Source organism: Babylonia areolata, chromosome 21 (assembly GCF_041734735.1).
Source record: "Babylonia areolata isolate BAREFJ2019XMU chromosome 21, ASM4173473v1, whole genome shotgun sequence".
NCBI classification, from domain to species: domain Eukaryota; kingdom Metazoa; phylum Mollusca; class Gastropoda; order Neogastropoda; family Buccinidae; genus Babylonia; species Babylonia areolata.
This window is the reverse complement of record NC_134896.1, coordinates 4,888,535-4,905,861: the sequence shown is the minus strand read 5'-3', so window position 1 is coordinate 4,905,861 and position 17,327 is coordinate 4,888,535. Positions and strand designations below refer to the sequence as shown.

The 17,327-nt window shown below is 42.4% G+C and overlaps 1 protein-coding gene and 1 non-coding gene across 2 annotated transcripts; one reads left to right on the top strand and one right to left on the bottom strand.

Annotated features, from left to right (window-relative positions):
- On the bottom strand, nucleotides 1–10,150 carry LOC143296228 (uncharacterized). The gene is made up of 2 exons (XM_076608054.1): nucleotides 587–10,150; nucleotides 1–555 (listed from the first exon to the last, which is right to left on the bottom strand). Exons 1-2 carry the CDS (start codon nucleotides 1,145–1,147, stop codon nucleotides 1–3), a joined length of 1,116 nt encoding a protein of 371 aa, XP_076464169.1. The 5' UTR covers nucleotides 1,148–10,150.
- A 3,187-nt stretch (nucleotides 10,151–13,337) lies between these two features.
- On the top strand, nucleotides 13,338–13,410 carry Trnaf-gaa (transfer RNA phenylalanine (anticodon GAA)). Its single transcript has one exon. It is a non-coding gene; the product is annotated as a tRNA-Phe (tRNA).
- The last annotated feature ends 3,917 nt before the right edge of the window (nucleotides 13,411–17,327 follow it).

The following is a 17,327-nucleotide window of genomic DNA, read 5'->3' as shown; positions in this document are numbered from 1 at the left end:
TCAGACTGGACTGGTAGCACTTCTGACACATGTGACTGACTGGTAGCACTTCTGACACACCTGACTGACTGGTAGCACTTCTGACACCTGACCGGCACTGGTAGCACTTCTGACACACCTGACTGACTGGTAGCACTTCTGACAGCTGACGGGCACTGGTAGCACTTCTGACACACCTGACTGGGACTGGTAGCACATGTAGCACTTCTGACACACCAGACTGGGACAGGTAGCACTTCTGACTGGGACTGGTAGCACTTCTGACACACCTGACTGGGACTGGTAGCACTTCTGACTGGGACTGGTAGCACTTCTGACACACCTGACTGGGACTGGTAGCACTTCTGACACACCTGACTGACTGGTAGCACTTCTGACAGGGACTGGTAGCACTTCTGACACACCTGACTGGGACTGGTAGCACATGTAGCACTTCTGACACACCAGACTGGGACTGGTAGCACTTCTGACTGGGACTGGTAGCACTTCTGACACACCTGACTGACTGGTAGCACTTCTGACACATGTGACTGACTGGTAGCACTTCTGATACACCTGACTGTGACTGGTAGCACTTCTGACACACCTGACTGTGACTGGTAGCACTTCTGATACATGTGACTGACTGGTAGCACTTCTGACACATGTGACTGACTGGTAGCACTTCTGATACACCTGACTGTGACTGGTAGCACTTCTGACACACCTGACTGACTGGTAGCACTTCTGACACATGTGACTGACTGGTAGCACTTCTGATACACCTGACTGTGACTGGTAGCACTTCTGACACACCTGACTGTGACTGGTAGCACTTCTGAGACACCTGACTTGGACTGGACTTCTGACACACCTGACTGTAACTGGTAGCACTTCTTACACACCTGTGACTGGTAGCACTTCTTACACATCTGTTAGCGACTGGTAGCACTTCTGACACACCTGTTTGTGACTGGTAGCACTTCTGACACACCTGACTGACTGGTAGCACTTCTGACACACCTGACTGACTGGTAGCACTTCTGACACATCTGAATGACTGGTAGCACTTCTGACACACCTGTGACTGGTAGCACTTCTGACACACCTGACTGACTGGTAGCACTTCTGACACACCTGACTGGGACTGGTAGCACTTCTGACACATGTGAATGACTGGTAGCACTTCTGACACATGTGACTGACTGGTAGCACTTCTGACACACCTGACTGTAACTGGTAGCACTTCTGACACACCTGTGACTGGTAGCACTTCTTACACACCTGTGACTGGTAGCACTTCTGACATGCCTTTTAGTGACTGGTAGCACTTCTGGCACACATGACTGTGACTGGTAGCACTTCTAACTCACCTGACTGGGACTGGTAGCACTTCGGACACGTGTGACTGTGACTGGTAGCACTTCGGACACGTGTGACTGTGACTGGTAGCACTTCGGACACGTGTGACTGTGACTGGTAGCACTTCGGACACGTGTGACTTTGACTGGTAGCACATCTTACACACCTGTTAGCGACTGGTAGCACTTCTTACACACCTGTGACTGATAGTACTTCTGACACACCAGACTGTGACTGGTAGCACTTCTGACAGACAGCACTTCTAACACTCCTGACTGAATGGTAGCCGAGGTAGTGGCACTTTTCACGACCTTTTTGCAGATGCTTGACATTTTGGAAGCTGATCGTCGTTGCATCCTGTTAACAGTTTTCAGGTCTGATTCATCTTTTCAGCTGCTTGGTAGTCAGTTGAGAGTGTTGCCAAAAAAAAAAAAAAAAAAAAAAAACAGATAAAAAGGAAGTGGTGTATGGGAGTGATAAAAATCTTTGTCAAAAAAAGGCGGTACCAGGGTATAAACGTACTTGCATTCTCCAGTAAGCCATTCATTTATTTGTGCTAGTATTTGTGGAAATAGGTCGGAATTGAGGGTTGTGTTGATGATTCTAACTGCAGGAAATGGAGGTGGTGTTCTCTTGCTCTCTCTCTCTCTCTCTCTCTCTCTCTCTCTCTCTCTCTCTCTCACTCATACCAGCTTTCTCACTCCCTTCCTCAGTCTGTCTTGCTCATATTTGCTCTCTTCCTCCTTTCTTTTATCTATCTTTCCCTCTCTCTATCCCTTTCTCTCTCTCTCCTCTCCCCTCTCTCCCATTAGTTTTACCACTTTGATCTGTTCACTCAGCCCTGATATGTATATATGTATTACAGTCCTTCCCACAATAACCAGTTTTCCTAATGATGTGAGGTGTACCCAGTGTTAGCAATTGCACTCAGTGTTAGTTTTCCAAACTGGAAGAACAGAAAAAAAAAATGTTGTGTATAGAATTAGTTTGCATATCACAGCGTAGGCAAGTGTGCTTGAGATGTGTAAATATCTTTCTGGACTGCGTAGCCTTCTCAGGAAAGTGACAGTTTGTTTCTGGATGCTGCAGCTTGCTTTTCTTCTATTGAACCAATGGAAAGAGACAGGAAAAAGGAGGACAGAATTGTTTGAAAATGATAAAGAGATGGTTGGTTTTGGGGTGTTTTTTTTATCTTCTCACTCTGGCAATTAATGTGAACGTAAAAAGGTTCTGTAAAAGGAGAGGCCTTGATTTTAAAGAAAACTCAGCTGAAATACTAGAGGGACAGGATGAAATTTAAACAGCTCCTGAAAATGGTCAGCTTTTTGTCTGGGCTGTCTGCTAGGGCAGTAGTGTGTTTCTTTGCAGCCAAAGCAAAACCATTGTCATTTCATTTGGAAGGACTCGTCAGGCTTGTGACTCTTGGCTGCCACTGCAGAAAAAAACAGTCCCCCAAAACAGTCTAAAAGGTAGCTCTGAAACCGTGGAGAACATCCCTTTACCTCCACCATCACTTATCCCATAACCCAGTGGAAGGCCGTCAGGGAACCGCATATTTTTTCCAGACCAGTTCTGTCCATTGTGTCCTGTCTCTCACAGCTCTCTGGGAAACTCAGGTCTGTCCATTCTTTGATGTTGTCCTGCCACATTTTACTTTGCCTCCCTCTCTTCCTACTGCCTGGTACGGTGCCCTGCAGAAAGGTCTTCGTGAGCCCATTGGATCTTGTGACATTCTGTACCATTTGAGCTTCCTCATGATGACGTTTAGGAGGTCATCGTGGGATCCAATGGCTTTGGTGATCTTCAGGTGGACCTCTGTATTCATGATGTGCTCAGTGTATGATGAAACATCCCTCCACTGTTAAAAAAAAACAATTAAAAAAACCCATTAATCCACATATACAACAGATAACAAAAGCACAACAAGCCAAGCTTATGACCGTTACTCAAGTGAGAAATTCCTTCCGGCTGTGTGAACATTTTTGTGCATGTGAGGTCTTCTTAAGTGGGTCGTATGCTTTCCAACAGGCAGGCAACTAAAGAATGCTGGTCTTGTTGCATGTTTCACTGTGGAAATTAGGATCTGGATGGTACATGAGGAGTGATGGTCTAGTGGTAACATGTCCACCGAGGAAGCGGGAGAATTGGATGGAGCACACGGGATGGGATTCCACACTCCCCAGTATTGTCTCCCCACCTCCCTTGAGTGATGGTCTGGACGCTGGTCATTCAGATAAGACGATAAGCTGCGGTTCCGTGTGTAGCATGCACTGAAAGCACGGAAAGAAACAAAAGGGTTGTCCCTGGGAATATTCTGTAGAAACGTCCACTTTGATAGGAAAACACATACTTGCAGGCGAAGGAAAAGGGGGTGGTGCTGCACTGTACCAGTGTGCTCTTCCTGGGGGAGAGCAGCTCCAATTTGACACAGAGAAATCTTTGGGACAAAGAGTAATACAATACAATGCAATACCATACAATACAGTGTAGTGCAATACAACACAGTACAGTACAATACAGTGCAATACAATATAATACAACACTATGCAGTAATGTACAGTACAATACAAAATAATACAACACACCAGCCGCCGTGGCGAAGTGGTTAGCGTCGCGGACTGACGGCTGGGAGGACGCGGGTTCGAATCCCAGCGGAGGTGGGTTTTTCGGCCCGTGGCCGGCTCCTACCCAGAGTTGAGTGTGCTGTGGGCTTAAATGGGGAGACTGGGACCACACAGTCGAGTGTCATCCGCTTCAAGGATGCGTCTTTGGGTGTGTTGCTCTAATTACCTGACCAACACTGCAAGTGTCTGTATCTCTCGGGCCTGGTTAACGCCGGGATATCATTATGACAGGAAGCGTAGAGTACAGCCTTGTCACGCAGTCCCAAACCAAAAATGGACCTCTATAGCAACATCGTCATCATCATCGTCATCCTCCTGCTCCTTCATCGTCATCAATATAAACAAAATAGTCTCAAAGTCTGTGGCCTTTCATGCCCTGCTCTCATGGTGACCTCAGTTTCGATACCCCTCCACTTCCGTGCTTGGGGTGAGTCCTGTCAATGTCGTCAGTGTCGGCAGATTCATGGGGGGCTGTTGTTTGAGGGACGTGGTGGCGGTCTCCACTCTGGGAGGGACGCTCACTCAGTCTGGCTCCGCGACTAAGCCATTATTGTCGTTAGTAGGGGGCTTAGTAGGTGGTGTCCTAAGTACGTTAAAACAGAACAGGCACCACTGAACACCACCGAAGTGACTCAGCAGCAGTGCAGGGTCTCCTCTGGTGTGTGGCCTCCTGGCGACCTAACATCGATGGTTCCCTGTGGACTGCCGACGCTGGGACTGCGACGGACGAACCCGGGTGTGGCTGTGTATGGGGGAATCTAAATGAGCGGCGTGGGAGTAATGCCACTGAAACGGTGCAGATGATGGGGCAGCAAAAAAAAAAAAAAAAAAAAAAAAAAAAAAAAAAAATACAACACAATACAATACAGCACAGTCCACTTCATACCATACAATACAATGCAATACAGCACAGTCCAATACAACACAAGCAGAAAGAGCAATGATTTTTCTCCTCCATCCTACCCACTTCATACCAACCTGTACTGTTCACCTGCCAGCCTGAGGCCCCATGTTCTGTGCACTTTCAGATGCCTGTGGATTTCTTCTGCCCTGGGTAGGAGCTCACTTCATAGCCCACCAATTTCCCTTGTACACAGGGAATGGTATGACAGTCAGTTGTGGCCAAATATGATGATCAGAACATCAGAGGAGGTACCTGCTGTCATGACTAAGTATTGTTATACCAAAGCACAATTCTAGTGTCATTTATGCTTACTTCATAAACTTCACTTTGAACTATTCATGGATAGTGGAAGCATGAAGGGCCTGCTTTGGTTGGCTGCTCACATGTGTTCAAAGTAAGCTGGCTTTTAGTTCATTTTTGTGATGCATCATAAAGTTAATCACAGAATGTTCTTGCGGTTCTGGTCAGTGTAGTGATGCATTCTGATTTGTAGTTAGGAAAGAGAGTTGGCAGATATTGTGGTAATGCAGCATTGCCTTAGTGGTCAGATTGTTCTCTGGTTCACTTTGATAGATTAAGGTTAGTGATAAAACAAAAGAAAGATGGTGCCATACTTGGCTCTCCTGAAGAGAGGACACTGTGTTTTATGGGGGGGAAAATGACAACAAAAAAAGCAAGCAACAAGTGATGAAAATCAATGCTGGAGTGGGAGAGGTAGCAGGGTTTGTGTATTTGTAAAGGTGTGATACAATTAGATTGACATGTTTGATGCTACAGCAGTGTACTGACAAGCCAAAAGTTGACTGAAGTTGTTACCGTATGTTGTGATTCAATGGAATCTCAAACTGATGCTGATGTGGGGTAAGAAAGCAACAGCTTTCTCTTTGTGTGTGGTTTCTTTGTTTTGTTTTGTTTTTTTCTTTTGGGGTGTTTGGGGAGGGGGGTGTATTTCTTGACACATTTTAAACTCTTGTGTTGTGTCAGTAAATGTCTGTTTGCAGACAATGGAATGGAGATAATGTGTGATGGAAAAATGACACTGTGAAGCCAGTTTTATGCAGAGTTTTAATCAAGGAATGTACGTTTAAGCCAAATGCTGAAGGATTGAATATGGTGGTCATGACACTTATTTGGTATGAAAGTTTGCTTCTGCTAACTTGCCTGTAGTATTGTGCACATTTATTGATTACTTAACTCTTTTGTCGCTAAGTTTCTTCACAGCCAGATATTTTTAGACTTGATGCTGTCAGTCACATGATTCAGTTCGTGTCAAAACAACACTGTGAACTTGATCACTTCAAATTCGCTCAAGGGGGAATGTAGTTAATTTTCAGTTTCAAAGAAAGTTGGCTGCAGCTGTAAAGCTTTGTTACAGTGTGAAAAACTGTTTGTTTAACATGACCCCTTGATGTCGACTAAAGTCGCCTAAGGCGCTGAACTCTGACAAAAGTTGCTAATGGCAGCAAAAGAGTTAAAGAGTATGGTGCTTCACTTGCTTTCTTACCACACACAGACTTGCCAGTGGTAACAATGATAAGTGTGTAGGTATATTTTAGGGCAAATACAAATCATCATCACTTCACAAGTTAATTTGTATTCTGTATTATTTTGAATTTTTCACCAAGAGTATATCTTTTTGTTAAGATAGTGATTTCACATTCAATTTTCTCTAAAAATGCAACCCCTCAAAGCCCTTCACTTGCAGAGTATTTCAAGCTAGAGTGTTAGTTCTCTCACTAAAACTGTGTTGAGCAAAAACTCAACCTGTTGACTGTATGTGTATAATAGCTGTCACTGTCAGTGGTCCTGAAACCTGGTTGGTTGTTGGGGCACAGCACTGCTGAATGCACCACTGACATTCTCCATTTCTGCCGGACAGGGCCTGCGTTCTGCCAGAGCGCTGGTCACTAGCAGCTGTTGAAAGAAAATAACACTGAAGTCTGACCACACAAACCCTTAAGGCTGACCACATAAAAAGTACATAGCAAGCAGTGAAGGGGTGGTATTGATACTGTGGTAAATATGTCAGATATACATGCATGTTGGATGACTGATGGACAGTGATTGAAGAAAGACTGTTTTACATTCCCTTGCCCTTCTGGTTTTTCTTCAGAAGGCAAGGCTTCCTGTGAATGGGGATTGTTTCTCCTGTTGCTAGTGTTGTGGGTGGGACTGGGGGAATCACTCTGATAAATCATGCGTTCGTGTGTGTGTTGACTGAAGTGACAGAGCCAGTCAGAACTGCAAATGACATAGTGTTCATGCATCACCACAGAATCAGTCCTAGAAAGGACAGGGTCTTCCCAGAAATATTGATATATTGAGGCACCATGGCAGAATCATTGAGGTGTGTCACACTTATGATTTAGTGTTCACCAGTGATCAGGAGTAGTGGCCCTGTTTCAGTATTGTGTTGTGTCTTTTAGAAAGGTGCTTCACTCTGATTTTCCTCACTCTACACAGGTGGCAGTGGGCACCTGACAGGTGGTGGTAAAAGGGAGGAAGGAGAGGATGTAGCCCCACCTCCCTGTTCTGAGCCCTGGATGGTGGTAAAAGAGAGGAAGGAGAGGATTTGGCCCCGCCTTCCTGTTCTGAGCCCTGGATGGTGGTAAAAGGGATGGTTAAAAGGGAGGAAGGAGAGGATTTGGCCCCACCTCCCTGTTCTGCCCTGGATGGTGGTAAAAGGGATGGTTAAAAGGGAGGAAGGAGAGGATTTGGCCCCACCTCCCTGTTCTGAGCCCTGGATGGTGGTAAAAGGGAGGAAGGAGAGGATTTGGCCCCGCCTTCCTGTTCTGAGCCCTGGATGGTGGTAAAAGGGATGGTTAAAAGGGAGGAAGGAGAGGATTTGGCCCCGCCTTCCTGTTCTGAGCCCTGGATGGTGGTAAAAGGGGTGGTTAAAAGGGAGGAAGGAGAGGATTTGGCCCCACCTCCCTGTTCTGAGCCCTGGATGGTGGTAAAAGGGATGGTTAAAAGGGAGGAAGGAGAGGATTTGGCCCCACCTCCCTGTTCTGAGCCCTGGATGGTGGTAAAAGGGATGGTTAAAAGGGAGGAAGGAGAGGATTTGGCCCCACCTCCCTGTTCTGAGCCCTGGATGGTGGTAAAAGGGAGGAAGGAGAGGATTTGGCCCCACCTCCCTGTTCTGAGCCCTGGATGGTGGTAAAAGGGATGGTTAAAAGGGAGGAAGGAGAGGATTTGGCCCCACCTCCCTGTTCTGAGCCCTGGATGGTGGTAAAAGGGAGGAAGGAGAGGATTTGGACCCACCGTCCTGTTCTGAGCCGTAGATGGTGGTAAAAGGGGTGGTTAAAAGGGAGGAAGGAGAGGATTTGGCCCTGCCTTCCTGTTCTGAGCCCTGGATGGTGGTAAAAGGGGTGGTAAAAGGGAGGAAGGAGAGGATTTGGCCCTGCCTTCCTGTTCTGAGCCCTGGATGGTGGTAAAAGGGGTGGTTAAAAGGGAGGAAGGAGAGGATTTGGCCCTGCCTTCCTGTTCTGAGCCCTGGATGGTGGTAAAAGGGGTGGTTAAAAGGGAGGAAGGAGAGGATTTAGCCCCGCCTTCCTGTTCTGAGCCCTGGATGGTGGTGAAAAGCTGTGGGATCGACAACCTTTAACATTTTATTGTCGGTGGAGGGAGAGTCTCAGGTATTGATGCACTTGAGAAAAAAACAAAAGAGCATGGAGTGACTGTCAGAAATGATCCCAAAAAAGTTTTCCATGGAATGATCCTACACTCAGTGCAGTAATAACTGAATTGTTTATGCAGTTGTTATCTTGATATTCTGTTGATTTATTTCCATGTGTATTGATTTGTTGAAACATGGAAATGGAAACACCTTGAAACTGCCCCCAAGTCTCGTGCAGGCATCTGTTGGTCATTTGGTTGGTTGGTTAGCCACAATCTCTTGAATTGTTTGGCCATGTTTAACCAGTTTCAACTTGTGTACTTGCTATCATATTGCACCTCTATAGACAGTTGTATCTTCCACAGTTTAAGCAGTCTTGCTTTGCTCAAAAATGCTAAGTTTTAAATTGCATCCGGTACATCATCCATGTCTAGACAGTCAGTTGTTTTTTTTCATATTATTCTTTGAAGATTTTTTAAATACAATTTCTAACTTGACACAGATGGCCATCAAATAAAGTGCGTAGCTTTAGCTGACCCGAAATGTAGCAACACCTATTAGGTGGACACTGACAATGGAAGTAAACCTTTCCTCACTGTCAGAAAGTGGGAATTACGTATGAGATTTGGAACACATTCAAATGATGTCCCTTCAAGTTCATATTTTTCACCTTTTTTGTTTGTTAGTTTATATCATTTATTTATTTTACTTATTTATTTATCATTTGCTTATCTCTTTACTGATTTTTTTTTTTATCATTTATTTATTTTACTTATTTATTTATTATTTGCTTATCTCTTTACTGATGTTTTGAGGGGAGGAGGAGGGGATTGAGTTAAAGATTGGACACGTCCAGCTCAGGGAGACAAGTCTTCCACTTGCTTCACCACAGATCCTGGGTCATGGTCTGTGGCTGTCAGCATCAGTGCACCACGTGATTCTAGTCCCCACCATGGCTCCACAGCTTCACTCCATTCGGCAACATCCATCACAGAACAAAACTGCCTCAGAATAGAACTGCCTTCTGCCTCAGAATCCTTGTGATTTATCAGTCTCTTACAGATAGAATCGTCAGCCTCTGCAAAACCCATTTTGACAAATTCATCGGTTTGTTTCTTTTCTTTTTATTTTGAAATTCACTTTGACATTTATTGGACATCATTTTTTGTTCACTGCTTTAGATTCTGAAATGGACCAGTTATTTGATTTTTTTTTTTTTCCACATCTTTATTCATGATTTTTACCATTTTAAATCATGAGGCACCTGACCAACAGAAGGCACCACCAAAAATCATAGACATTTACATCTTTAGGATTCATACCATTTTTGTGTTGGTTGATTGGTTATTTGTCCTCAAAGGTTGGTCCTGGCTGCAGTGATCTGTTCTAACGAGAGTGAATGTATCAAAGAAGGGTCAGCTGTGTCGTGTACAGTAATTTATAGGTCTCTCACTGGATAGCAGTTAAAATGACCGTTTCTGTGTCAGTGGTGTGAGATTCATGTCTGAAAAGTGTGGTCTGTATTAGGATAGAAGAGAGCTTCCATCTGCTGATTTTTTGAGATAACAGTTCGAAAGTTGGGTGGATTTTTTTTTTGTACGTTGGTCTGGGATTTTCTTCTCTTTTTCTTCTTCCTTTTTTTTTTTCTTTTTCTTTCTTCTCCCCCCCCCCCCCCCCCTTTCTTGTTAACTGTGCCATTTTCTGGTGGATATTCCTGGCTTGGAAAATACGTTTCAAGGATATTCCTGGCTTGGAAAATATGTTTCCAAAAGATCTTGGCTCTCACTCAAAAATGGTGGGCTGCCACTGTTGGTTTTAGCGTCATCCCCGTGTGAATCTCACTGGATGTCTCTCTGTGGAGAGAGGCATGTCTGTCACCTGTTTTGCTCACTGTCATCTTTGTATGAAATGTAGCTCATGAGTCAAATCATACCTTTTTCAATGGAGAATGATTTGTGTTGACTTGAGGCAGACATGTGTGTCTGTACCTCCTGAAAAGGATTTTAGAAAATATAAATCAGCAAATACTACTATTTTGTAAGTGAATTAAATGATTTAGGTCCAAAGGGTTTCACAATTTGTACACATCAGCTGATTAAGGAGATAACATGCTTTTGAGGAAATATGTCATTTTTATCAGCTTGCTTACTCTTCATTTTTCTGTGACAACATATTGTTGATTTTTTTGTGCATTTGATTTTTGAACACATTGAGTTCTGCTCTCTCCAGATAGTATTTCTTTGCTGTTTTTTGTTGTTGTTTTTTTGTTTGTTTGTTTTTCTTTCTTTCTTTTTTTTCCCTTCATTTTCCAGTTTTATTTATTTATTTTATTAATGGCACTTTTCTTAAAAGAATGGATAAGAGGGGGATTTATTCATATTATGTATTATATTACAGCTATTATTACAAGCTATATTACAGACACATTCATGCTATAAACATTGATATTCATGTGTATGAAAAATTTAATCAGTTCTGGCAATGTGACCATTTTAGATGCATGACCACGGTGTATGTTCAGTATTACAAAAGGAGAGAAATGACAGGTATAAAAGACTCATCTATTTATGTACCAGAGTGTACGTTTTATGTGAAGCATGGACACCCATTTGTTAGAGTTGTAAAGTGAATGTTGTTGGTGTGAGTGTGAAAGTTCTTACCTGTATATATGAGATGTGCTTCTTCATCCCAGTGCAATAAATGTACATGAAACCAAGAATTTTTATGTTCTTTTGTTTACGTGTAGAAAATAGTTTGCTCTCTCTCTGGCCTTGCTGCGACTTTTTCTACGAAATTTTTTGTTTGTTTGTTTCAGTATTTATTCCCTTTGTATCAATTTCTTTATTTTATTGTTTTGTCTCGTATGAAATATATGTTGCCACATTCACCCTGGTCACAATTAGGATCTTACTGTAGCCTGTGACATATATAGACTTTCATTGTCCATTACATCCCGGACCGATGTCAAGCTGCTCGCTGCACACCAACAGATGATCAGTGCATGCCGGCTAAAAGGAAAAAAAGGGGCTACAGAATTCCAGATGGCATTTCAGAGCAGTACAGATGCTCCTTCTTTGTCAAGACCATCGAGGAGTGGAACCACCTGGAAGAAACAACAGTCCAGGCCAGTACTGTCACCGCATTTACAGCAGCGGTGGGCAGTTCTGCAGCCCCCCCCCACTGAAACTCATACTGCACGTTAGTTAGTCAGGCTAGGTAGGTGGGGAAAGGATGGGGGTGGGGACCTTTTGTTTTTTGTTGTTTGGTTTTGTGGGCTTGGCACTACCTTCTGTCGGGTCAGGCCGGTAATGTACAGGCTTGCCTGCATGTGCAAAGCGAAAAGCAGTAGCGATCCGGCAGCTCCACACCTAGCTAGTCCTTAAAAGGTGGTGGTGTTTTTTTGTTTGTGTGTGTGTGTGTGTGCGCGCGCGCGCCTTCTCCCTGTTTTCTGTCGCAGTATAACCAAAATTGGTTCGGCGACGTACATGCAGATCCAGATCCAGAAGTGCTCTGTGAAACAAAGCAATTATGCATTAAAAGAACATGAAGACACATCGACAGATCGAGCCAACAAATTCAGTTGTCCCTAGCCAGTTTGTAAAGGACAAATAAATCTGCAGACAGAGACGCAAGCACTGTGGAAATGCACTGTCCCAAGGGCGGGAACAGCAGACATGACGTCACGCACAAAACTCTGCTGTGACGACGGATAAAGTTACGTAGGCTAATGCAACAGCTCAGACAAAGACACACAGCTGGAAAGACTGAAATCGAGGGGGATGGGGAGAGATGAGACACTTTGACTTCCTTTTATAATTGATGCATCGACACTTTCATGTCACAGGCAGTATACAAGATCCTTTTTTACCGGTGACCTGGGTGAATGCGTCAAAGTAATATTATAGTCTATTACCAACGAACTCCCACTATTTTTGTTGTTGTTGTTGTTTTTGTTTTTTTGTTTTTTCTCTTTCGATGTAATTATGTTTGACTGTCATTAATGGCATTCTCGTCGGGATCTCCGGGAACGGCACCGAGCTTCGTATATCGATCGAGGATCGACACCATTAACAATGATTTATTCATTTTAAAAAAAAATAAATACAAAACTCATTTACATATTTATTGATTTTTCAAGCATTGTGCACTCAGTGTTGAAAAATGCATCAGGCATATGTGGGGACTCTCTTTTTCTTCCCCACTTCAAGCGGGCAAAAGGCCTTGTCAGGCCTGCACGCCTTGATATTGATATGATATGATTCAGAAAGACTGTCACCGGCCACCACTTCAAGTCTGGTGGATGGGGGAGGATAATTTCTGTCCGTGCGACAGATTGAAGTAGAGAAATCACTATCTTCTGAAAGTTTATCTCTCATATAGCAGGTACTGACACACACGTACACAGCAACGCGCGCGCGCGTGTGTGTGTGTGTTTCTTTCTTTTTCTTTTTTCTTTTTTATTTAATGTAAATCAGACATATTCTTGGCAGGAAATTAGTCGTATGCATCCACGGGACACACACACACACACACTACACATGCACGCACACACATGCACACACACACGCACATACACACACACACACACACACACACACACCATCCCCGGCTCGATACACTGATGACGCGCCTTTTGTCTCAGTTTTGATGTCGAAGGAATTGAATGTCTTTCAAGTTTGCCAGGCCAAGTGTAAACAAACTATGTATGTTCGCATGCGCTTGATTAATCGTGCATGGTGCTGTTGTCAGGTGTGTGTGCTTGTGCGTGCTTGTGTGTGAATGTTAAAACAGACCAGTTTGAAATGAGCAGTGCATGGGTATACAACATTATAAATCGCCCCTGTAAGCGTCAGCCGGAATAGCTCAGTTGGGAGAGCGTTAGACTGAAGATCTAAAGGTCCCTGGTTCAATCCCGGGTTCCGGCACGGAACACATCCGGCGGTTGACAATTTTTTTTTCTTTTTTTTTCTTTTTTAAATAAATATAATTAAAGATAGATAATTGATAAATGAAATAAAATCAATAATGAAGAAAATATTCTTTTAATTACTACAATTTTTAAATATCGCACATGCGAATAATATCTCCTGTCTCTAGACAACATGTTCATTTATTTCATGTGATCGCTTTACAGGTGACATTGTTTGGAAGCAGATTATAATCAATGTGCATGCGTCTGATTACAATGCGCTCTATCAACACTTTCATTGGCAATATGTTGTTGTTATAACTAGTATTCTGTTATATATGTGAAAAAAGGGTTCGGGGAAAGAGAGAGGGGTGATACTGGATCGGCTGATGTTACATCACTCACACACACACTCTCTCCTCACACTCTCTCCTCACACAAATAGCGGGGCCACGTGAGTGGGTTTTGTAGAGTGTTTACTTTCACTTTACAACACAGCACACCGGCACACTAAGCAGTTCACCTTGCTTAGCAAAACTTGAGCAACACACAGTCCTACATAAATCATTTCCTACATAGAGCAGCACCTACAAGCAGCACACATTGCCAACTTTAAGCACTTCCTACAAGCAGCACACCTGGAACACAAACTTACACAACCAAAACGCAGGTCCGTCACTGAAATAAAATCTCAGAATATCCTGGACATCACTGACATGACTCGGAAAGGCCCTATACACTCTCAGCGCCTTTCACCACATGTCAACAGCTTACCTGCCACCACTGAACAGTGATATTCAACACTGTGCAAAAAACATATCACTGACCAGTCAGTACAACCTTGAGTGTTCAAATCATGTTACGCATCATACAATAATGACTGTGTGTTACCACGACCAAACAAATCTCTTTGTCTCCGCAAAGTGTCCCACTGACACAAGTAAATGTACGGAAATCATAATTACCAACCGTATCTCAACTTGCTGTTACCCCCATGTGCACACACACACACATGAAAAATCCTCAACACACACTGACAGTGTTAGCCTACAAATCTGTTCGACTTCACATTCAACCGACACAAGACCTTATGCAGAAAACAGGTAATACATCAAAAATACATCAAAACCCATCTGAGGTGTAGCAAAACCCAAATACTCCACACACCTGCTACACACATACCATCTCCATGGCTTCTCATCTCTCAATGCTTGCATTGTTTCCAGTCAGTCAACAACTGACAATACACTGAAATATCACTGTTTTACCATTTGTGTAAAAAATCTGAACAAAATATCTGTGACAACAAAATAGTACGGAGGAGGGGGGTGGGGGTGAGAGGTGCAAGAGAGAGAGAGAGAGAGAGAGAGAGAGAGAGAGATTACAAGAAAAAATCTTTATACATGAGGATACATAGATATTTATTAAATGAAAGAGTTGTTGTGTTCACATGTGTGTATCTGTGTGTGTGTGTGTGTTTGTGTGTGTGTGTGTGTGTGTGTGTGTGTGTGTGTGTGTGTGTGTGTGTGTGTGTGTGTGTGTGTGTGAGGTTCTGTAACAATAATATAGTATGACTGATAGCAGTTTACATGACTGATTTCAGACTGCTGGGAAACAGACCCTGGCCTGACTGATCCATTCCGGGGGGTTGAACCATGCATCTTGTGTATGGAATGTAACTGAACTTTATTTCTTTTATGAAGTTGAGTCCTTTTTCACTTAAACAAAAAGCAAATTTGAGTTCGACCAATCATTTGAAACAAATAGCCATGCACATTGTTAATATCTATATTTATTTTTAAAGCAAATTTGAGTTTGAACAATCATTTGAAACAAATAGGCATGCACATTGTTAATATCTATATTTATTTGTTCACACTGTATTACACTTTTTATCATCAATTATAAGCTTATAATTATGTATTTAACAGTTTTTGTTTTCCATACATAGTAAAAAGCTCACTGTTCAGTTACATCTTATGTATTTATATAAATACATGTATAAAATGTAACTGACCTATATTTATCATTTGAATTTTGATTTTCATGTGTGAGCATGTAATGTAGCTGCATACTCAAATAGTTGTATGTATGACTTTGAAGTTTACACCAGAAAAAGAGTGACTGTTTTAAAAAATGGTCTAGATTATGAAGTAATTATATATATATATATATATATAGAGAGAGAGAGAGAGAGAGAGAGAGAGAGAGAGAGAGAGAGAGATGTGTGTGTGTGTGTGTGTGTGTGTGTGTGTGTGTGTGTGTGTGTTGGGTCTTACTGAATGTGAATGTCATTTTTTTCTGTGATACTAATTGCAATCATAAAGCAGACGGGCACATTCTTAATACCCATATTTAGTTTTAATCACATTGTATTAATTCTTTTCTCTCTGATTAAGCTTATAATGCATTACATAATAGTTTAACAGAAAGTTCAGTTACATCTTATGTTTTTATACATGTATAAAATGTAACTTAACTTTATTACCTATCTTGTGTGTGTCAGTATGTTGGTCACACTTAGGTGCACTTCCTCTTTCATTTAAAGAAAAGCAAGTGTGAGTTAGAAATGATTTTTTTTCCTTTGAGACTTTAATTTTTTTTTTTTTTTAAATTTTTAAATAAAATAAAATAAACAATGTGAAATCCAACACAACTTTGTGTGGTCTATGTTTCTATGTTGGGAGGTGCACATGACTTATGTTTTGCAATTGATTTTGTGTGTTTTTTGATTCAATTGTTGTAGTAAGTGCATGTCACAAGTGAGTCTTGAAGGCCTTGCCTCTCTTGCTAAGTATTGTGACTTGGTTCTAAGGATTGTGGCATCAGTGTTATGTATTGTGATATGAAGTGTGCATTTCTAAAGTATCGCGATGTATGATGTGTATGACGAGTTTTGTGTTTTGGACGACGATTTGTGTGTGCTTGTACATGTGTTAGTGTTTGGTTGGATGTCTGTACATGTGTTAGTGTTTGGCTGGATGTCTGTACATATGTTAGTGTTTGGTTGGATGTCTGTACATATGGTAGTGTTTGGCTGGATGACTGTACATATGTTAGTGTTTGGTTGGATGTCTGTACATATGTTAGTGTTTGGTTGGATGTCTGTACATGTGTTAGTGTTTGGCTGGATGTCTTTTCATATGTTAGTGTCTGGTTGGATGTCTGTACATATGGTAGTGTTTGGCTGGATGTCTGTACATATGTTAGTGTCTGGTTGGATGTCTGTACATATGGTAGTGTTTGGTTGGATGTCTGTACATATGATAGTGTTTGGTTGGATGTCTGTACATATGTTAGTGTTTGGTTGGATGTCTGTACATAATATGTTAGTGTTTGGTTGGATGTCTGTACATATGATAGTGTTTGGTTGGATGTCTGTACATATGTTAGTGTCTGGTTGGATGTCTGCAGGGTTATGGATGTAAGGTTTTCATTTTCGTGTTTTTGCATGTTTTACTCGTAGATTATTTACATTGCACAGCGCAATTGAACTTGTTTTACATGGAAAGGCGCCCAATAACTTGGATTGGTAGTAGTAGTAGTAGTAGTAGTAGTAGTATCATCAATATCATTATTATTATTATTGCTTTTGTTGTTGTGGTTATTATTATTATTATTATTATTATTATCAAGTATTGCGCATCAAAATGTACAAATACAAAACATCCAACAAATACATGAAATCCAACAAATACCAGTAAAACACACACACACACACACACACACACACACACACACACACACACACACACACACACACACACACACACAACACTTACTTCATGGATACAAGAACAGTCCCCCGTGATCATCGTTCCACAGAAGTGACGAGCGGCCTGATTCCTCCCCCACACCAGTGACTGTGCACGTGCAGCACGACCCACACGTAGCGGGTCACAGCACTCACACCGTTCACAGGCCTCCACACAC

Coding starts and splice junctions, on each gene's coding strand:
- LOC143296228 (XM_076608054.1), bottom strand. CDS start 1,147: ATGTGTCAGAAGTGCTACCAGTCCCAGTCAGGTGTGTCAGAAGTGCTA. Junction 556..586: donor GTGCTACCAGTCACAGTCAG/GTGTGTCAGAAG, acceptor AGTCACAGTCAG/GTGTATCAGAAGTGCTACCA.